General features: G+C 37.3%; 1 protein-coding gene across 5 annotated transcripts in view; it reads left to right on the top strand.

The window, feature by feature from the left end:
* The first annotated feature begins 10870 nt into the window (after nucleotides 1-10870).
* TASOR2 (transcription activation suppressor family member 2) overlaps nucleotides 10871-22804 on the top strand; it is a 69129-nt gene continuing 57195 nt past the window's right edge. For all 5 annotated transcript variants that reach the window (XM_059912198.1, XM_059912182.1, XM_059912181.1 and 2 more), the window contains exon 1: nucleotides 10871-11378. In XM_059912198.1, coding sequence (XP_059768181.1) covers nucleotides 11318-11378 — 61 coding nt within the window. In that variant the 5' untranslated portion in view covers nucleotides 10871-11317. The remainder of the gene's footprint in view (nucleotides 11379-22804) is intronic.

Below are 22804 nucleotides of genomic sequence, written 5' to 3'. Positions count from 1 at the left end.
TTTTTTTTTTTTGCTAACCTACTAAGGCAAGGCTTCCAGGGGTTTCTCCTGAATGCCCCAGGTGTTCAGCAAGGTCTTTCTTTCCTCTCTGGTAGGTCAGAACTCAAATGTCTCCCAAGCCTGTGTGAGCTCTGGTACTTGGTAATTCTACAGCTCCCCAGGAGTCTTTTTCTGGGAGTTCTTTTCCTGACCTCTTGGAGTCTCTCGTTATACATGTGAAACTTAGTATTCAGTCAGACTTTAGGGAATCCCTATACAAATTTCTGGAGTTCTCCACATACCTTTCTCCTCCTTGTGTACTGTCCCAAAAATTCAAACCACCTTAGTTTCTTGAAACTCAAATTTCTGTTTCCTTAGCTCAACAATACCATCATTCTATATGGGGTTCTCCCTTCCCACCCATGGTGCAATAAATGCATCCAGTCAGAAAGCTTGTTTGTTCACTTTCTTTCAGTTCAGGGATCAAAGTGCTGGGCTGTCTCTTGTTCAAAGTCTGAAAATAGTTGTTGTAAATGTTTTTCCCAGTTTTCCAGAAATTTATAGTGAAAAGATAAAATGATACCAGTTACTCCACCATGGCCAGAAAGCAAAATGCTGTTTTGGTGTTTTTAGTTTTAACAACAATTAATGCGTGATTAAACTTGTTTTGCCTAAAATTTTCCAATTCTCTATGCCACTGGTTACTGTCTAGGAGCATCCTTAAGGAAATGTGAATGCCATGGTGGGTCCAGTGGGCTGGCTGCTGGAGTCCGTGACTCAACTACGCTTCCACAGCAGGTCCTCTTGAACGAGTTCACCTCCAGTGCCATCACAGTCAATCCTTTGCACCAAACAGATCCATTTCTCCACACACATTTGGGGAGCAGTTCCTCCGTGGTTCCCAAGGCCCTCTCAAGGGGAAACTTAGGAAAAGAAGGTTTACTTGTTGACCTTATTATTCTATCCATTATTGAAAGTGAATATTTCTCTCTTCATTTCTGCAGTTTTTTCTTCATGTGTTTCGGAGTTCTGTTATTAGGTGCATATCTATTTATAACTTGTATCTCTTCCTTATGAATTGATACTTATATCAATTTCCCTCCTTATCTCTAGGAATATCTTTTTTGTTTCAAAGTATGTTTTGTCTTATATTAGTATAGCCATTTCAGCTTTCTTATGGGTAAATATACTCCCATCCTTTTACTTTCAATATATTTATATCTTTGGATCTAGAGTGTGTCTTCAGCAAACAGATTATAGTTATATCATCTTTTAATCCATTCTGCTGATCTCTCTACTAATCTCCCTTTTGATTTGTTGTTTAATCCATTCACATTTAATTATATTTATATAGTTGGATTTATGTCTTGCCATTTTATTTTTTGTTTTCTATATGTCTCATGTCTTGTTTCTCTGTTCCTCCTTTACTGCTTTCATTTGCATTAAGTGAATATTTTCTATTGTAGCATTTTCATTTCTTTAATTTTGTTTGTTTATTTTAGTTTTTCTCTAGGGTTTCCTATATATATCTTATCGGAATCAGCTTCAGATTTATACTAGCTTAATTCAGTGATATATAAAAATGCTACACCTATTTAGCTCTAATCCTTTTTTTTTCCTTTTGCATTATTATTGTCATACATATTACATCTACAAATGTTACAAACCCAACAATACATTTTTATAATTATTACCTTACCATCTGTTGTCATTTCCTTAGCCAAATGCAGCTTTGCCCCACTTACCTCCTTTGTGCTTCTATTGGCAAATGTACTGTACATATATTTCATTTCTACATGTTATAAGCCCCAATAAGCCCAATATTACATTATGTACATATTATTTCATGGCTTTTAAAATTAGTTATGAGAATAAAGGAGAAAAATATGCATTTATACTGTTTTTTATCTTTATGTAATAAATTTTACCAGTGTTCTTTACTTTTTCATGCAGATTCAGATTACCATTTGTGGTCACTTGTTTTCAACTTGAAGAACTTCTTTAGTATTTCTTGTAATGCAGATCTGCTAGCAAAAAATTCTTTCAGTTTTTGTTTATTTGGGACAGTCTTTTATTCACTTTCACTTTTGAAAGATAAAGTTGCTGGATATAGGATCCTTGGTTGACAGTTTTTTTTCTTTGAGTACTTTGAATATGTCATCTCACTGTCTTCTAGATTCCATTGTTTCTGCTGAGAAGTCGGCTTTTAATCTTATTAGGGTTCTATTATAAACGACAAGTTATTTTTTTGTTGCTGCTTTCAAGATTTTGTCCTTGTCTTTGACTCTGAGCATTTTTTTCCTATGATGTGTTTATTTGTAACTCTCTGAATTTATACCACTTGGAGTTCATTGAGCTTCCTGGATGTGTATATTACTATTTTTCAATCAATTTGGGGAGTTTTTAGCTATTATTTCTCCAAATATTTTTTCTTCTCCATTCTCTCTCTCCTCTCCTGCTACTCCCATTATACACAGGTTGATGTACTCAATATTGTACCACATTTCTCTGAGGTTCTGTTCGTTTTTCCGTTTGCTTTTTTTTTAACATCTTTATTGGAGTATAATTGCTTTACAATGGTGTGTTAGTTTCTGCTTTATAACAAAGTGAATCAGCTATACATACACATATATCCCCATATCTCTTCCCTCTTGCATCTCCCTCCCTCCCACCCTCTCTATCCCACCCCTCTAGGTGGTCACAAAGCACCGAGCTGATCTCCCTGTGCTATGCGGCTGCTTCCCACTAGCTATCTATTTTATATTTGGTAGTGTATATATGTCCATGCCACTCTTTCACTTTGTCCCAGCTTACCCTTCCCCCTCCCCATATCCTCAAGTCCATTCTCTAGTAGGTCTGCATCTTTATTCCCATCTTGCCTCTAGGTTCTTCATGACCATTTTTTTTTTTTAGATTCCATATATACGTGTTAGCATACGGTATTTGTTTTTCTCTTTCTGACTGACTTCACTCTGTATGACAGACTCTAGGTCCATCCACCTCACTACAAATAACTCAATTTCATTTCTTTTTATGGCTGAGTAATATTCCATTGTTTGTATGTACCACATCTTCTTTATCCATTCATCTGTCGATGGACACTTAGGTCGCTTCCATGTCCTGGCTATTATAAATAGAGCTGCAATGAACATTGTGATACATGACTCTTTTTGAATTATGGTTTTCTCAGGGTATATGCCCAGTAGTGGGATTGCTGGGTCATATGGTAGTTCTATTTTTAGTTTTTTAAGGAACCTCCATACTGTTCTCCATAGTGGCTGCACCAATTTACATTCCCACCAACAGTGCAAGAGGGTTCCCTTTTCTCCACACCCTCTCCAGCATTTATTGTTTGTAGATATTTTTGATGATGGCCATTCTGACCGGTGTGAGATGATATCTCAATGTAGTTTTGATTTGCATTTCTCTAATGATTAATGATGTTGAGCATCCTTTCATGTGTTTGTTGGCAATCTGTATATCTTCTTTGGAGAAATGTCTATTTAGGTCTTCTGCCCATTTTTGGATTGGGTTGTTTGTTTTTTTGATACTGAGCTGCTTGTAAATTTTGGAGATTAATCCTTTGTCAGTTGCTTCATTTGCAAATATTTTCTCCCATTCTGAGGGTTCTCTTTTCATCTTGTTTATGTTTTCCTTTGCTGTGCAAAAGCTTTTAAGTTTCATTAGGTCCCGTTTGTTTATTTTTGCTTTTATTTCCATTTCTCTAGGAGGTGGGTCAAAAAGGATCTTGCTGTGATGTATATCAGAGAGTGTTCTGCCTATGTTTTCCTCTAAGAATTTTATAGTATCTGGCCTTACATTTAGGTCTTTAATCCATTTTGAGTTTATTTTTGTGTATGGTGTTAGGGAGTGTTCTAATTTCATTCTTTTACATGTAGCTGTCCGGTTTTCCCAGCACCACTTATTGAAGAGGCTGTCTTTTCTCCATTGTATATTCTTGCCTCCTTTATCAAAGATAAAGTGACTATATGTGTGTGGGTTTATCTCTGGTCATTCTATCCTGTTCCATTGATCTATATTGCTGTTTTTGTGTCAGACCATACTGTCTTGATTACTGTAGCTTTGTAGTATAGTCTGAAGTCAGGGAGCCTGATTCCTCCAGCTCCGTTTTTCTTTCTCAAGATTGCTTTGGCTATTCAGGGTCTTTTGTGTTTCCATACAAATTGTGAAATTTTTTGTTCTAGTTCTGTGAAAAATGCCAGTGGTAGTTTGATAGGGATTGCATTGAATCTGTACATTGCTTTGGGTAGTATAGTCATTTTCACAATGTTGATTCTTCCAATCCAAAAACATGGTATATCTCTCCATCTATTTGTATCATCTTTGATTTCTTTCATCAGTGTCTTATAATTTTCTGCATACAGGTCTTTTGTGTCCTTAGGTAGGTTTATTCCTACGTATTTTTTCTTTTTGTTGCAGTGATAAATGAGAGTGTTTCCTTAATTTCTCTTTCAGATTTTTTATCATTAGTGTATAGGAATGCAAGAGATTTCTGTGCATAAATTTTGTATCCTGCTACTTTACCAAATTCATTGATTAGCTCTAGTAGTTTTCTGGTAGCATCTTTAGGATTCTCTATGTATAGTTTCATGTCATCTGCAAACAGTGACAGCTTTACTTCTTCTTTTCCGATTTGGATTCCTTTTATTTCTTTTTCTTCTCTGATTGCTGTGGCTAAAAGTTCCAAAACTATGTTGAATAATAGTGGTGAGACTGGGCAACCTTGTCTTGTTCTTGATCTTAGTGGAAATGGTTTCAGTTTTTCACCATTGAGAACGATGTTGGTTCTGGGTTTGTCATATATGGCCTCTATTATGTTGAGGTAAGTTCTCTCTCTGCCTACTTTCTGAAGGATTTTTATCATAACTAGGTGTTGAATTTTGTCAAAAGCCCTCTCTGCATCTATTGAGATGATCATATGGTTTTTCTCTTTCAATTTATTAATATGGTGTATCACATTGATTGATTTGTGTATATTGAAGAATCCTTGCATTCCTGGGATAAAGCCCACTTGATCATGGTGTATGATCCTTTTAATGTGCTGTTGGATTCTGTTTGCTAGTATTTTGTTGAGGATTTTTGCATCTATGTTCATCAGTGATATTGGCCTATAGTTTCCTTTATTTGTGACTTCGTTGTCTGGTTTTGGTATCAGGATGATGGTGGCATCATAGAATGAGTTTGGGAGTGTTCCTCCCTCTGCAATATTTTGGAAGAGTTTGAGAAAGATAGGTGTTAGCTCTTCTCTAAATGTTTGATAGAATTCGCCTTTGAAGCCATCTGGTCCTGGGCTTTTGTTTGTTGGAAGATTTTTAATCACAGTTTCAATCTCACTGCTTGTGATTGGTCTGTTCATATTTTCTATTTCTTCCTGGTTCAGTCTCGGAAGGTTGTGCATTTCTACGAAATTGTCCATTTCTTCCAGGTTGTCCTTTTTTTTTTTTTTTTTTTGATTATCTAGTTTCTAATTTATTCAGTTCAATTCATAATGGGTATTTTTGAGTTCCTACTGCAAAGCACAAAATTGAAACATACAAAACATAAGATGGAGTTTCTGTTTTGAAAAAGCATACGGTCTTCTGGAGATCCAGTCAATGAAAACTTTTTTTTTTTTTTAAACATCTTTATTGAAGTACAATTGCCTTACAATGGTGTGTTAGCCTCTGCTCTACAACAAAGTGAATCAGCCATACACATACAATATGTTCCCATATCTCTTCCCTCTTGCATCTCCCTCCCTCCCACCCTCCCCATCCCACCCCTCTAGGTGGTCACAAAGCACCGAGCTGATCTCCCTGTGCTATGTGGCTGCTTCCCACTAGCTATCTATTTTACATTTGGTAGTGTATATATGTCCATGACACTCTCTTACCCTGTCACATCTCACCCCACCCCCTCCCCATATCCTCAAGTCCATTCTCTAGTAGGTCTGTGTCTTTATTCCCGTCTTGCCACTAGGTTCTTCATGGCTTTTTTTTTTTTTCCTTAGATTCCGTATATATGTGTTAGCATACTGTATTTGTTTTTCTCTTTCTGACTTACTTCACTCTGTATGACAGACTCTAACTCCATCCACCTCATTACAAATACCTCCATTTCATTTCTTTTTATGGCTGAGTAATATTCCATTGTATATATGTGCCACATCTTCTTTATCCATTCATCTGTCGATGGACATTTAGGTTGCTTCCATGTCCTGGCTACTGTAAATAGAGCTGCAATGAACATTTTGGTACATGACTCTTTTTGAACTATGGTTTTCTCAGGGTATATGCCCAGTAGTGGGATTGCTGGGTCGTATGGTAGTTCTATTTGTAGTTTTTTAAGGAACCTCCATACTGTTCTCCATAGTGGCTGTATCAATTTACATTCCCACCAACAGTGCAAGAGTGTTCCCTTTCCTCCACACCCTCTCCAGCATTTATTGTTTCTAGATTTTTTGATGATGGCCATTCTGATTGGTGTGAGATGATATCTCATTGTAGTTTTGATTTGCATTTCTCTAATGATTAATGATGTTGAGCATCCTTTCATGTGTTTGTTGGCAATCTGTATATCTTCTTTGGAGAAATGTCTATTTAGGTCTTCTGCCCATTTTTGGATTGGGTTGTTTGTTTTTCTGATATTGAGCTGCATGAGCTGCTTGTAAATTGTGGAGATTAATCCTTTGTCAGTTGGTTCATTTGCAAATATTTTCTCCCATTCTGAGGGTTGTCTATATTCAAGCTTGCTAATTCTTTCTTCTTTCAGTTCTAATCACTGTTGAGTCCCTCTAGGTGTTTTTGTTTCAATTATTTTACTTTTCAACTCCACATTTTCCATTTGGCTCTTTTTTGTAATTTCTCTCTTTTTTTTATTTAGGATTGGTTTTATAATTTCGCTTTATTGATATTCTTCATTTGATGTGATATTGTCAACATATCTTTCCTTACTTCTTTTACCACACTTTCCTTTAGTCTGTTGAACATGTTTATAATGGCTACTTTGAAGTCTTTCTCTCTTAAATACAATATTAGTCACTCTCACAAGAGTTTCTGTTGCTTGCTTTTTTCATTGCATGGTCATACTTTTCTGTTTTCTTTTCATGACTCATAATTTTTGGTTGGAAGCAGAATATTTATGTAATAAATTGCCACAACTCTGTGTGCTGGTCTCCCCTCACCCCTTGGGGCCTTGTTACTGTTATTTGCTTATTTATTTGCTCAGTGACTCACTGGATTATTTTGGTGGTATCTATTTCCTCAAACACACAGTGTTAAGCTTCTGCTGTTTCTCCTTGGGGCTTTTGGAGAAAGCCTACAGTCACCCTGCTGTGACAGTGGTATTGGTAGAGCTCTATTCCTCTAAAATAGATATTCTTAATAACTCTATATCTATTAATGAAATAAAATTTGTACTTAAAAAAACTCCCTATAAAGAAAATACAGGTCCCTAACGACTTCACTGATTAATTCTATTAAACATTTTTGGAAGAAATAATACAAATTTTAATCAGAGTATTTTGGAAATTAAAAGATGAGGGAATACTTACCAACTCATTCTGTGAGGCTAGAGTTACCCTGATACCAAAACTAAGATACTACAAGAAAAGTAAACTGTGGACCAATATCTCTCATGAACATACATGCCAAAATCCTTAACAAAATATAGCAATTCATGTCCAGTAATACAGAGAAAGGATAATGCATCCTAAGTAAATTTGGTTCATCCCAGGAATTCAAGGTTGGGTTAACATTTGAAAATAATGTAATTCATCATACTAGTAGATTTTTTAAAAAGAAAACAACTATATAATCCTCTCAGTAGATGCAGAAAAAATTCAACATTCATTTATGATAAAAGCTCTCAAAAACTAGGAATAAAAGGGCAAATCCTCAACCTAAAAAAGGACAGAAAACACCAAAGGTAACATTATACTTACTGGTGAAATACTGAATGCTTTCCCCATAGATCAATAATAAGATGCTTGCTCTCACCTCTTATATTCAATATTGCATTTGAGGACTTAAACAATGCAATAGGGAAAAAAATACAGATTGGAAACAAAGAAAAGTATTTTTATTTGCAGTCAACATGTTTGTCTTAGAAAATCTTAAGGAATACATACACACACACATACACACACACAAATAGCTATTAGATCTAATTAGTGAGTTTAGCAAGTTGCAGGATATAAGGTTGCTATGGGAAAATCATTTGTATTTCTATATACTAGCAACAAGCCATTATAAATTAAAATTTCAAAATACCATAAAACTATGAAGAGATAAATATAACAAAATGTGCACAAGACCTGTACACTGAAAAATATAGATGTTGCTTAGAGAAAATATGAGAGACCTAAATAAATAGAGATATCATGTTCATGAATTCAAAGGTAGAATATTAAGACGTTAATTCTCTCCAAATTGATCTATGTATTAAACACAATCCCAGGCAATATCCTAGCAGCTGTGGGTTGTTTGTTTGTTTGTTTTTGATTTGTTTGTTTGTGTGTGTGTGTGTGTTTTGAGGTAGAAAATAAGCTGATTCTAAAATTTATACAGAAATTCAAATGACTTAGAATAGCCAAAACTATTCAAATACTGGAAAAAGAACAAAGTTGGAGTCAATGAAAATTCAAACCATATGACACCCTTCAGAGTAGCTAAAGTTAAAAAATATTGACCAAGATGTAGAGAAACTAGAATTCTCATACATTTCTTGTGGAAATATAACTTTGTAAAACCAATTTGCAAGAAGTTTGACTTTATCTATTAAAGCTGAACATATGCCTTCTTTATTGCCACAATAATGCTGTATAATAGACCACCCCAAGCTCAGTGACTTAGGACAACAGCATTAGTTCTCATACTCACCAATCTTTGGGATGTCTAAGTTTATGCTAACCTAAGATTGGTTTGGCCTGCAGGTTGGATTCACATCTGCTCCACATGTGCTTATTCTGAGGGCCCAGACTGAAGGGGCAACAGCTACATGAGACTGTGGTCTCCTCGTGTGCATCACCTGCACTCAGGAGCCAAATCAAACTATGCAAGCACACAAGACTCCTGCATATATCATGTCTGCGAATATTCTATCAACTAAAAGAATTCATATAACCAAGGACAATATCAATGGGGTAGAAAAGCAAACCTGACCAACAGTAGAAGAGGGAAGGGAATAAATATTTGCTGAAGCAAAAATCCAAATCATCATGTCCAGCACGTCCAGCATGTAATACACCCAACATAAATGATGCCCAAGTGTACAGAGACGTGAATAAGAAAGTTCAAGCAGTATTATTCATAATAGCCAAGAACTGGAAACAATGCAAATGTCTATCAACAGTAAAATGTATAAAGAAAATGTGCTACACCCATCCCTATATATATAGCAATGAAAATGAAAGAACTGCATACACAGAAACATGAGTCTCACAAACAATGTTACTCCAAAGAAACCAGGCACAAACCCATTCAGTTTATATAAAGTTCAAACCACAAGCAAAACTAAATGATAAAGTTTAGGGATGCATATTTAGGCAGCGAACCTACTAAGAAAGGAAAGGAAGAGATTACCATGCAAGTTAGATTCGTTGTTAGGTTTGATGGTAGGTAAGGGGAGTGGGTATTGATCCACAGGTGGCACAAGAAGGAACTTCCGGGTTTTTGGCAATGTTTTATTTCTTGACCAGGGTGGTGGTTTCATGAATATTTGCTTTGTGATAAACCAGGGAGTTGTACATACTGGTTTTATGTACTTTGAAAACATCGGCTGTACTTCAGTCTCTGCTTCTACAGCCAACCTTCCTCAGTTCTTGAACACAATTTCATGTCTAGGGCTTTTGTACTTGCTTTGTCTTCTGCTTGGAAAGTTCTTCCTCCTCATCTTCCAAGAACTAATTTGGTCTGTTTTTATCACTGAGGTTTGACCTCAAATGTCCCTTATTCAGTGAGACGTTGTAGCTCTGCCTCTTCTGCTCCGGCGTCCAGCTTCCAACCCCATCCTCAGCATTTCTGGCTTGTTTTCACTGCAGTATTATTAAGTTCTGTTCTGGTGGTGGTGGTGGTGTTACTTGTTACTGTTTGTCATCCACCTCTAGAATAAGCTCCACTCTGTGCAGGGTCCTTATCTGGCTTATTCATGACTGTAATCTTAGTGCCTAATTCAGCACCTGGCCACAGTAAACAATAAAAGATGCTAATGAATGAGTAAATTATTCTATTCCCATAGTGTGGCCCAGTGTCTGGCTCACGGTTAAGTGCATCACCTAGTATCTCTGATTGGTAGAAGTAATGCTATTTGTGGTAACAGCATTGCTATAGTAATGCTATTCCCTTAACTCTGCATGGAATAGAAACTTCTAGCGGTGTTTTCCTAGGGAACCACCATATAAACAAATGTTACATGGATCAACGTTTATTAAATTACTACAAAGGCGTGATTTCGTAAACGTCGCTTTTGGGCAAGACAAGACAAGCGTCCCTGCGGCAGCTATAGCAGGAGACTCAAGGAGGTAAATACTCCCAACGGTGAAGTGAACGAAGCCCCATAGCACATTCAAGGCCGTCATGGCCGCGCCCCTTGCGCGCCTTCCGCTTCCGGTGACGCGTCAGCCCCGCGAGACGCCCCGCTCCGCGCGCCGGGCAACCGCGCCCGCCAGAATCCTTCGTCCAATTCCGGGCCGCGCTGCGGCCTCGCGCCTGCGCAGAGGAGAGAGGCGAGCGCCGCGTGGACGACGGCCGCAGCTCGCGCCTGCGCGTCGGCTTCTCCCCAGCGATTGGCTCCTGCCTCCTAGGGACGCCACAGTTCAGTTTTCACTTTCTCTCCCCCCCCCCCATCTTCGCTTCCTGTGGGCGTGGGGTTTTACTTCCGGGTTCCAGCGTCAGTCAGTGAGAACGTCGACTTGTTACCTCAGGTGGCCAGGCGTCTCAGGGTCCGTGCCTTCCTATGACCCTCTGGGGCAGGGACGGCGTTTGGCTGACGAGCGCGGCGAGGCCTGCAGGCTCCGAGCCTGGACGCCGGGCCCGCGTCACTCCCGTCGGCACCTCGGAGCCGCCCCGCGACGCCCGGGCGGCGTTCTTGGCACAAGGGCGGAGAGGAAGGACTGTTTGCGACGTGGAGGGTCCCGCGCGCCGCTGAGGAGCCTGTGCGAACGCGGGCCCTGTGGAACCAGGAGGAGGGGAGTCCCCTGCAAGGGGCGGCCCGACGGCTCCCCGGCCCGGGGAGTTGGCCCGGGCGCGGCTGGTTCGCGGCGTCCGACGGGATCTGTCACGCTCGGCCTCGAGGGCCTGAGGGGAGGAAGCGCGTGTGGAGGTGCGGACAGCATCTTAGCATGGGGAGGAAACTGAACGCTCATCTTCGGTCCGCGGCGGCGGTGGCGGCGCAGAGGACAGGTGAGACTGCCCCTCGTGGACGCCCACCCGGGGGGACGCGAGAGGAACCCGTCCTCCGGGGCCGAGTGCTCGGCATGGCCGCTCGGGCTGTGAGGGGTTCGTTGTTGTTGTTGTTGTTGTTTTTAATGAAAAATTCAGTTCCAGTCGACTTTGCATGCTTCTCATGGATGCTGAGTTGACTCACGCGTTCTTGCTTGTTAGCGCTGCTCTGGGTGGGAGGGGCGGGGGGGGGAGTGGTTTTCAGAATCGCTTTTGCTTTGCTGCTTCGGCTCTGACTCCACCTGTGGCCGCTCTCAGCTGCTAACACACCGATCTTCACCTGTTTCTAGTCAGTCAGAGTCTTCCAGGTGTGTAAGGCGTCAGAATTCCTGTTTCCCCTGTCGGAGGCAGAAAGTGTAGGGCGGCTCAGCACTTCCTTTGAGTTACCTGTGAGAGGACCGCTGCATCCTCGTGGACGTTGTAAGAAGTAGCCAGCTGAAGCTTTGCTCCTTGGATTGGGACTGGCAGTGAAGTACTTTTCTAAGGATTCTTGGTGAAGTCCGCACCTCCGCTTTCCTTCTGCAGAGACATCATTGGCCGTGTGTGACCTTTTCTTTTTTAACGTAGGCATAGAAGGAAGAGGTCTTTCCCCAGGGAGGGTCATTTAGCTGAAAACTGAAGTAGCGCGTCATCGTAGGTTGGTCCATGCAACCCAGCAGTTTGTCTGAACGTGGCACCAAGCAGCATTTGTGGGAGAACGTGGCACATTAACCTCAAAATTGGGGGGAAGATCCTTTGAAAATCCTCAAGTTTCTCTTAATCACCACTTGTCTATTTGAAATCCATATATTTAAATACACCTCTTTTACCCTTTATTCTCCCTGTAAGGTAAAATTAGAACAGTAAGGTTTTTGAAAATATATTCCGGACGTTAAGTGCTGTGCAAGCATACGGTGTTATTGCAGTAACGTTGGTGATCCAAGGGCCCACGGTGTTCCCCTGCAAAAGCATTAGAAGGGGAAAGGGGTTTGGGTATATTTAATATTATAGGCTCTGAGATTGGTAGTAAGCCTACTCGGGAGGTTTATAACAAAGCTGCTATTCCTTAATAGTGTAAAAATACTTTTCTGTTGAAAAACTGCCTTCTAGAACCGGATAGCTCTATACAGTATGCTCAGTACATCAGTGAATAACTCAGACTGGAGAAAAATTAAAAGTGACACAGTGTTCACAACTATTTTAAGGAAGTCAAAGAACAGTGTTTGAAATTTTGTGTTTTCAGGACATTTCTCCAAGTGTAACCAGTTCTTTTTTAAAAAGAGCTGTATCAGGAGCATCTCCTGTAATCCAGACATAGTTGCTTAAATGAATTAAAATCTGCAAAGTGTCTAAAAACTTAACTGAGACGTAGTGTTTGTTAAATAAATGCAGTGTGATATATCTATTTAGTATAATTAAATAGATATGGCATCCATTTGTCAAGTGAGTCTTTCATTCCTCTACTGATGGACGTTTAAGTTATTTTCAAGTTTTCCCTTATAACTAAAATGCTACAGCGATTTTTTTGCCATTATAAGCAGTGTTTCATGTGCTCATCATAGTATTTCTATGAATCATAGACTTGATTGCTTCTGAGAATGATGGATAATAATGCTATTAAATTACCCTCGAATGATTGTACCCTTTTATATTCACTTTCTCAAAAGATGTGTTTTATCTCCCCACTAGCCAGCACCGGATGGTAATATTTTACTAATTTTCTAATAGTTGAAATAACATCTCATTTAAATGTTTATCTTCCTTGAGTAGTAAGAAAATTAAGCATTTTTGGCCAGGTCATATACTTTGCTGATTTTTTTTTTTAATTGAGTTCTGAATTTTCTTCTTTTCTTTGGCCCATTTATCTATTACCACACTGTTTCAATTATTGTAGCTTTATGATATAGTTTGATACTTTCTTTTGAAAAAAGCTTTGGGCTCTTCTTTTGCATTTGTCTTCCAGATGAAATTTAAAATCATCTTTTCAAGTTCTATAGAAAATCTTGTTGGAATATTGTTTGTGATTGCATTGAATTTATAGATTAATTTGAGAAGAGACATTCTTTTGAGTTTTTCCTTCTAGGAGGATAGGTATGTCTCCTTGTTTCTTCTGTTAAAATTTTCGTTGTGAAATATGCCATTTGTTTGTACTGATTTTAAAAAAAAAACTATCTGTGTACTCTGCTTAATAGACCATCACAAGTACCTTAGAAGCCTTTGGTGTGTGCCTTTCTCCAGAAACAAAGGATTCTCTGCCCCCATCACCATGGTCGTCCTGAATTTTGTGTTAATTATTCCTTTGGTTTTCTTCACAGTTTTATCAACCATATATGTATCCTTAACCAACATATTGTTTGCTTTCACCTGTTTTTGAACTTTAAGTAGAATCATATTGCGTATTCTGTGAATTACTTTCGTTAAACGTTATGTTTCTGAGATCCATCCCTGTTGAAGCATGTACCTATAGCTCAATTCAGAAACTTCAGGACTCCTTCACAGTTCTAGGAAGTATTGAGGACCACAAAGATCCTTTGCTTATGTGGATTATATCACATTAGATATTAAAACCAACCAATTTTAAACATAGATATTGGTATATTTACATATACCATTAAGCTTATAGAGGTGTATACCTCTAAAAAATACTACTACTAATAATAGTAAACCTACTATGTCTTAAACAACATTTTTAATGAAAAATAACTATGTTCCAAAACCCAAAATAAGTTAGTGGCAAGAGTGGCATTGTTTTACGTTTTTGCAAATATCTTTAATGACTAGAGTCCCATGTTTGCTTCTGCATTCAGTTAGTTGCAATATACTGTTTTGGTTGACGTATATGAAAAAATCCGGCCTCACTGAGCTGTATGTTTAGAAGAGGGAGGAATATTTTAGTATTCTTTTAAATAGTTATATTTTTCTTTAATACTCATCAAGACTTAATAGTTTCCTAAAGGTTAGCTGCAATGTAGAGTTTGAAATCAATGAACTTCTCAACCTATGCGACATTAAAACCTATTGGTCTAGCTTGCATTTTTTTTTTTACATCTTTATTGGAGTATAATTGCTTTACAATGGTGTGTTAGTTTCTGCTTTATAACAAAGTGAACCAGCTATACATATATGTATATGTATATCCCCATATCTCATGTATATGTATATGTATATCCCCATGTCTCCTCCCTCTTGCATCTCCTTCCCACCCTCCCTATCCCACCCCTCTAGGTGGTCACAAAGCACCGAGCTGATCTCCCTGTGCTATGCGGCTGCTTCCCACTACCTATCTGTGTTACATTTGGTAGTATATATAAGTCCATGCCACTCTCTCACTTCACCCCAGCTTACCCTTCCCGCTCCCCGTGTCCTCAAGTCCATTCTCTACGTCTGCGTCTTTATTCCTGTCTTGCCCCTAGGTTCTTCAGAACATTTTTTTTTTTAAGATTCCATATATATGTGTTAGCGTACAGTATTTGTTTTTCTCTTTCTGACTTCACTCTGTATGACAGACTCTAGGTCCATCCACCTCACTACAAATAACTCAATTTCGTTTCTTTTTATGGCTGAGTAATATTCCATTGTATATCTGTGCCACGTTTTCTTTATCCATTCATCTGTCCATGGACACTTAGGTTGCTTCCATGTCCTGGCTATTGTAAACAGAGCTGCAGTGAACATTGTGGTACATGACTCTTTTTGAATTATGGTTTTCTCAGGGTATATGCCCAGTAGTGGGATTGCCGGGTCGTATGGTAGTTCTATTTTTAGTTTTTTAAGGAACCTCCATACTGTTCTCCATAGTGACTGTATCAATTTACATTCCCACCAACAGTGCAAGAGGGTTCCCTTTTCTCAACACCCTCTCCAGCATTTATTGTTTGTAGATTCTTTGATGATGGCCATTCTGACTGGTGTGAGGTGATACTTCATTGTAGTTTTGATTTGTATTTCTCTAATGATTAGTGATGTTGAGCATCCTTTCATGTGTTTGTTGGCAATCTGTATATCTTCTTTGGAGAAATGTCTATTTAGGTCTTCTGCCCACTTTTGGATTGGGTTGTTTGTTTTTTTGATATTGAGCTGCATGAGCTGCTTGTAAATTTTGGAGATTAATCCTTTGTCAGTTGCTTCATTTGCAAATATTTTCTCCCATTCTGAGGGTTGTCTTTTCATCTTGTTTATGTTTTCCTTTGCTGTGTAAAAGCTTTTAAGTTTCATCAGGTCCCATTTGTTTATTTTTGTTTTTATTACCATTACTCTAGGAGGTGGGTCAAAAAGGATCTTGCTGTGATTTATCTCATAGAGTGTTCTGCCTATGTTTTCCTCTAAGAGTTTTATAGTGTCTGGCCTTACATTTAGGTCTTTAATCCATTTTGAGTTTATTTTTGTGTTTGGTGTTAGGGAGTGTTCAAATTTCTTTCTTTTACATGTAGCTGTCCAGTTTTCCCAGCACCACTTATTGAAGAGGCTGTCTTTTCTCCATTGTATATTCTTGCCTCCTTTATCAAAAATAAGGTGACCATAGGTGCGTGGGTTTATCTCTGGGCTTTCTATCCTGTTCCATTGATCTAGATTTCTGTTTTAGTGCCAGTACCATACTGTCTTGATTACTGTAGCTTTGTAGTATAGTCTGAAGTCAGAGAGCCTGATTCCTCCAGCTCCGTTTTTCTTTCTCAAGATTGCTTTGGCTATTCAGGGTCTTTTGTGTTTCCATACAAATTGTGAAATTTTTTGTTCTAGTTCTGTGAAGAATGCCATTGGTAGTTTGATAAGGATTGCATTGAATCTGTAGATTGCTTTGGGTAGTATAGTCATTTTCACAATGTTGATTCTTCCAATCCAAGAATATGGTATATCTCTCCATCTGTTGGTATCATCTTTAATTTCTTTCATCAGTGTCTTATAGTTTTCTGCATACAGATCTTTTTTCTCCTTAGGTAGGTTTATTCCTAGGTATTTTTCTTTTTGTTGCAGTGGTAAATGGGAGTGTTTCCTTAATTGCTCTTTTACATTTTTTATCATTAGTGTATAGGAATGCAAGAGATTTCTGTGGATAAATTTTGTATCCTGCTACTTTACCAAATTCATTGATTAGCTCTAGTAGTTTTCTGGTAGAGTATTTAGGATTTTCTTTGTATAGTATCATGTCATCAGCAGACAGTGACAGCTTTACTTCTACTTTTCCGATTTGGATTCCTTTTATTTCTTTTTCTTCTCTGATTGCTGTGGCTAAAACTCCCAAAACTGTGTTGAATAATAGTGGTGAGAGTCGACAGCCTTGTCTTGTTCCTGATCTTAGAGGAAATGGTTTCAGTTTTTCACCATTGAGAACGATGCTGTCTGTGGGTTTGTCATATATGGCCTTTATTATGTTGAGGTAAGTTCTCTTTGTGCCTACTTTCTGAAGGGTTTTTTATCATAAATGGGTGTTGAATTTTGTCAGAAGCTTTTTCTGCATCTATTGAGATGATCATATGGTTTTTCTCCTTCAATTTGTTAATATGGTGTATCACATTGATTGATTTTTGTATATTGAAGAATCCTTGCATTCCTGGGATAAACCCCACTTGATCATGGTGTATGATCCTTTTAATGTGCTGTTGGATTTTGTTTGCTAGTATTTTGTTGAGGATTTTTGCATCTATGTTCATCAGTGATATTGGCCTGTAGTTTTCTTTCTTTGTGACATCTTTGTCTGGTAGCTTGCACTTTAAAGGGATCTTTCACCCATGCATTGGTCATGAGGAAGATACTAGTTCACTGAATTATGTAGATTTCCCAAATGATGACACATTTCAATATATAATACCAAAAAATCACTTTCATTATCACCACCACTTTGGGAACCACTCCTGTGATTCGTTCGTTTTTGTTGAAGTATAATAATCTACTCTAAGAATATATTATACGTTTATCCATTTTATTCTTTATGAACATATTGGTTATTTCCAACATTGGGCTATTATAATTAGTGGAGCCATGAATGTTCTCCGTCATCTCCAAGTGCATATACACAATATTGTTGCTCGGGCATATTTGTAGTGGAAGTGCTAGATCCATTGGGAGGATATTTGCATGTTCAATTTCATTAGATAATATCTAACTTTTCCCAGATGGTGATTCTGATTTATACTACACCAGTTGTGAATGAAACCTCCCTTTGCTCTCCATTCTCTCTACATATGGCATTGTCCAACTTTTTAAAATTTTTGCTGGTCTGGTAGAAGTGAAATGATATATTACTGTGGTTTTAAACTGCATTTCTCTGATTACTTAAAAGAAACTCAGGGTCTGTTTTCTACAGGCTGCTTGTTTTTTCTTACTAATATCTACAAGTTAAAATGAAATATGTTATATATACAAGTTGATGAACACTTCCTGTTGCTAAAAAAGTTACTAGGATCATTTATTTAAACAATTTAAAAACATGTAAAGGTGTACATTGAAGAAAGTCTTTCCCTGTACCTGTCCAGCTCATTCCCCCAGTGTATTTTTTTATATTCCTCCTTCTTACTCTAATTTCTGCTATGCTCCATTATTTTCCTCCACTTTTCAGTATATTCTGGAAGTCTTCACAAATCAGTATAGAGGAAGCGTACTCATTCTATAGTGTAGGAAAAGCAGTTTTCTATTGTGTGGCTGTACCAGTTTTACCTAATCTGTAGTAGATAGAGTATTTGATATTTTTCTAATCTTTTGCTGTTAAAAAAAAAAAAACAGTGGTGCATGGAGTAACTTTGTAGAGTTGTCATTTTGTATGTGAGATTTCTATACAATTAATTTCCAAAACTGTGATTGTTGGGTCAAAATATAAATGCTTTTGAAATTTTGATGAATATTGCCAAACTGCTTTTCCTTGGATTTTGCACTCTTACCTACAGTATACCTAAGTGACTATTTTTTCTAAAATCTCCCCTCGCGGAATATGCTAATAAACTTATAGGTTTTGATAGTGTGATCAGTGAAAAGTGGTATCAGTTTATTTGAATTTACATTTTCTTGTGAGTGAGTTTGAGCATCTGTATATATGCTTAAAGGTCTTCCCCCCCCCCCCCCGTTTTCTTTTGTACTAACTGTTCATATCCTTTGTCCATTTTTCTGTTTTTTATTGGGTTGTTGAAATTTGGGACTTCTTTACATACTCTAGGTACTAATCTTTTGATAGTTAAGTAGGTTGCAAATTCCTTTTCTCTTTATGGTGTTAGTAATTCTTAATTTTAAACATTTTTACTTCATGTCTGTATATTTAGAATTGTTACTTGTGGGTAGTTTGGAGTATAGCTGTAATTTTAACTTTATTCACATATGGATAACCAGTTGTGGTGGAAATTACCACTGAATCCACTTGGGTTTGAAGTTTTGGCGGTGGCAGATTCTTGACTAGTGATTTAATTTTTTTAATGGTTGCAGGATTACTTAGATTCTTAAAGAAAATTATGTCAGTTTTGGTAAATTAGATTTTTTCTAGGACTCTCTCCATTTTGTCTAAATTTGTAATATTTATTGGTACAGAGTTGTTAAAAGTGCCCTCTTCCTATTTTTAATGTCTGAAGAATGTGTAATTATGTCTCCTTTTTTCATTTCTGATACTGCATATTTCTGTTCCCAACTCCCCTCCTCCTTTTCTATTAATTCATCTTGCCTGTAGTTTATCAGCTATATTAGTTTTTCAGTGAATCCTTTTTTGGCTTTGTGATTATCTCTATCATGTATTTGTTTTTCTTCTCTTTTTTATTTTTTTAATTCTTTTTTTATTAATTTATTTGTTTATATTTTATTTTCAGCTGCGTTGGGTCTTTGTGGCTGTGTGTGGGCTGTCTCTAGTTGCGGCGAGCGGGGACTACTCTTCGTTGTGGTGTGCGGGCTTCTCATTGCGGTGTCTTCTCTTGTTGCAGAGCACAGGCTCTAGGCTCGCAGGCTTCAGTAGTTGTGGCACGTGGGCTCAGTAGTTTGGCTTGCAGACTCAGTAGTTGTGGCACATGGGCTTAGTTGCTCTGCAGCATGTGGGATCTTCCCGGACCAAGGCTTGAACCTGTGCCCCCTGCATTGGCAGGCAGATTCTTAACCACTGAGCTACCAGGGAAGTCTTATCATATATTTCTTTTTGTGTTTATTTTTTGTTTTTTCATTTATTAAACTATTCTTGAAATAGCTGTAGATTTGTATTCATGTGTATGTTTTAGATGTGCTTATTTTAAAGAGCATCTGTTGGAATTTTAATGCAATTTTCAAACATTTTTAGCTGGGATATATAGCCTATTTACATTTGCTACAGTTGCTCTTATTTTTGCTTTCTATTTGTCCTGGCTGTTTTATATTTCTTTTTTCTCCGTTTTTGTTATGTTTTAAAATAGTTATTTAATATCTTATATCATTTCATTTTCCCCATATATTAATTCAGAAGTTTTATACTTTTTTTTCTTTTTATAGTTATTCTAGGAATATCATGCATCCTTGACTTCTCAAAATCTAAAAATAACCAGTATCTTTATCTTCCTCTTAGATAATACAAGAACCTTAGTAGTTTAGTTTTATTCAGCTCCTCATGACTTAACATGTTATTATTATGTAGTTTAATTTTTTTTTTAATATTCTTACCAGACAGAAGGAGACCTGTTTAGAATTATTATTGCATTTTGCAGTCAGTCCTTTTTTATATTTCGCACATTTTTGCTACTTTCTCTATTATTCATTGATTGTTTTATCTTTTAAACCATCCATCTAGGCCCATTTTCCTTCTGCTTAAACTCTATCCTTTGGAATAGATGAACTCTCTTAGTTTGTGTTTACCTGAAAATGTCTTTGTTTCACCATCACTTAAGGAAGATGTTTTTGCTGAATATAGCAGTTTAGGTTGGCAGTTATTTTCTTGTAGCATTTTGAAGATCTCATTCCTCTGTCTTCTGGTTTCCATTATTGCTATTGAAAAGTCAGCTGTCAGTCTTTCAGTTCCTTGTCTCTGGCTGCTTTAATATTTTTCCCTTTGTTTTTAGCTTTCTGCTGTTTCACTGTATCTGCATTTATCTTGCTTGGGTTTATTTGGCTTTCTTAAGTCTGTAAATTGGAGGTGTTTTGAAATGTGTTTACTGGCTATTCATAATTCCTAAACTGTGAATTTCCATTTTTATGTTCTATTGATCTATTTATCTTAATGTATAAATAAATCTTTTATAACCTTCATAGTAAATATTTTCTCCTGGTCTTTTGCTTTTCTTTTCCTTTGTTTCCCCCAGTTTCCCCAACAGACTGCATTGCCAAACTCGTGGATTTTTGATAATCTGATAAGTGAAAAGTGAACCTTGACAATAAAACTCTGGAACTGGTCTTTTGAGAGGAGTAGGACTGCGACTACTCTTTCAGTTATTTCATCGTAATTGGTTTATTCAGATGTTTCTTCCATTTAGACCAATGTTAGTAAATTATATTTTTATAATTTTCGAATTTATTGGTATAGTGTGTGATAATTTATAATTTTAGAAATTTTCCCCTGTATTTGTGGTTAGCCTTCTTTTGTTGATATTTAATTTTTTCTCTTTATTGATTATATTTGCTAAAGGTTACTTATTCCAAAAGAACCAGTTTGGGGACTTCCCTGGTGGTCCAGTGATTAGGCCTTCACCTTCCAATGCAGAGGGTGCGGGTTCGATCCCTGGTGGGGGAGCTAAGATCCCACATGCCTCATGGCTGGGGGGGAAATAAAACACCAAAAACATAAAACAGAAGCAATATTGTAACAAATTCAGTAAAGATTTTTTAAAGAAATGGTCCACATAAAAAAAAATCTTTTAAAAAAAAAAAAAGAACCAGCTTTTGGTTTTTATTGTTTAACTCAGTTGGCCTTTTGTTTTTGTTTTTAAATTTGGCCTCTCTTTTTTTATTTATGAATTTTCTAAGAAGTGTCTGGGTCATACTTTCTGTTTTCTCTTAAGAATTTAGTAACACTTAATTGGATAACTAAATCCCTTGGTAATATTCTGTGTTAAAGACTCTGCCCTCCTTGGTATGGTGAAATAGACCCCGTTTAGAACCTTTGGGTACACCTGCTCCCTCATTAAATATTCAAGACCCCAACTTCTGAGGCCTGTTTTGGCCAGTTGAAGCACCTGCTTCACCCTGTGGTTATCCTCCACTTCTCTATGAGCCATCTTTAGTAAATAGGCCTGATCTCTGCCCAGGGCATTTGTGATGGGATATATCTAGGGGTGGTGGCGATTAAAAAAAAATCATTGTTACAGCATGGATTAGATGTCACTTTCCCTTGTTATATGTGATAATCAAAATAATCGAAAGCAGGTCTTAAAATGTAATTGACGGCTTCCCTGGTGGCGCAGTGGTTGAGAATCTGCCTGCTAATGCAGAGGACATGAGTTCGAGCCCTGGTCTGGGAGGATCCCACATGCCGTGGAGCAGCTAGGCCCTTGAGCCACAACTACTGAGCCTGCGCATCTGGAGCCTGTGCTCCACAACAAGAGAGGCCGCGACAGTGAGAGGCCTGCGCACCACGATGAAGAGGGGCCCCCACTCGCCACAACTAGAGAAAGCCCTCACACAGAAGTGAAGATCCAACACAGCCAAAAATAAATAAATAAAATTTTTTTAAAAAAATGTAATTGACCCTGAGAGAAATTTAGTCTTAGGATTTTCTTGTAAGAAGGACAAAACTACTTAACAATATCTTTGTAGTGTATAAATACAGTAATGAGTTTAATGCAGCCATTTCATTGCAGGCTGATAGTTTAATGCTGAAGCACAAATTAGTAAACGTGGTTTGATGAGCCAGAACAGAGGCCGGTTCCTTTATACAGATGTCTGAAAATGGCACCATATAAACTTTGAAGGGATTCTAATAAAAAGTGCATAATCTTGAATATGGAAAGTATGTTCTCCAAAGAATCTGTTGACTTTCTATACAGCATAGCAAGAAAGAAAACAAAATATGATATAGGATTATAAGCATCTGTCTGATATACAGAAGTCTTTTTTATAGTAGAGATAGATTTAGAAAATGTTAAAACAATCTTCAAAAATTGAATATTAGGTCTAAAAGTAAGCCGCAGTTAAATGAAAAAATCATAGTACAAAGGGATAACTCATTTTTAGCAATGGAAATAATTTTTTTTTTTTACTTTTGAATTTTCTTTATTTTTTTATACAGCAGGTTCTTATTAGTTATCCATTTTATACATATTAGTGTATATATGTCAATCCCAATCTCCCAATTCATCACACCACCCCCACCCCCAGCCAGTTTTCCCCCTAGCAATGGAAATAATTTTTTAAAGTTTTTTAAAAAGAAGGCAGTTGCTCTCTCATTGCATATAGTAAATATGCAAAGTGATTTTGCTATTTTAAATAGTAATTAATCTACATGATTCTTTATGAATTTAAGTAACTTCCTTTGTGAGTTAAGG

The sequence above is a fragment of the Balaenoptera ricei genome, chromosome 2, assembly GCF_028023285.1.
Source record: "Balaenoptera ricei isolate mBalRic1 chromosome 2, mBalRic1.hap2, whole genome shotgun sequence".
Classification (NCBI taxonomy): domain Eukaryota; kingdom Metazoa; phylum Chordata; class Mammalia; order Artiodactyla; family Balaenopteridae; genus Balaenoptera; species Balaenoptera ricei.
The sequence above is the reverse complement of the archived record's forward strand: the minus strand, read 5'-3'. Positions and strand labels throughout refer to the sequence as shown.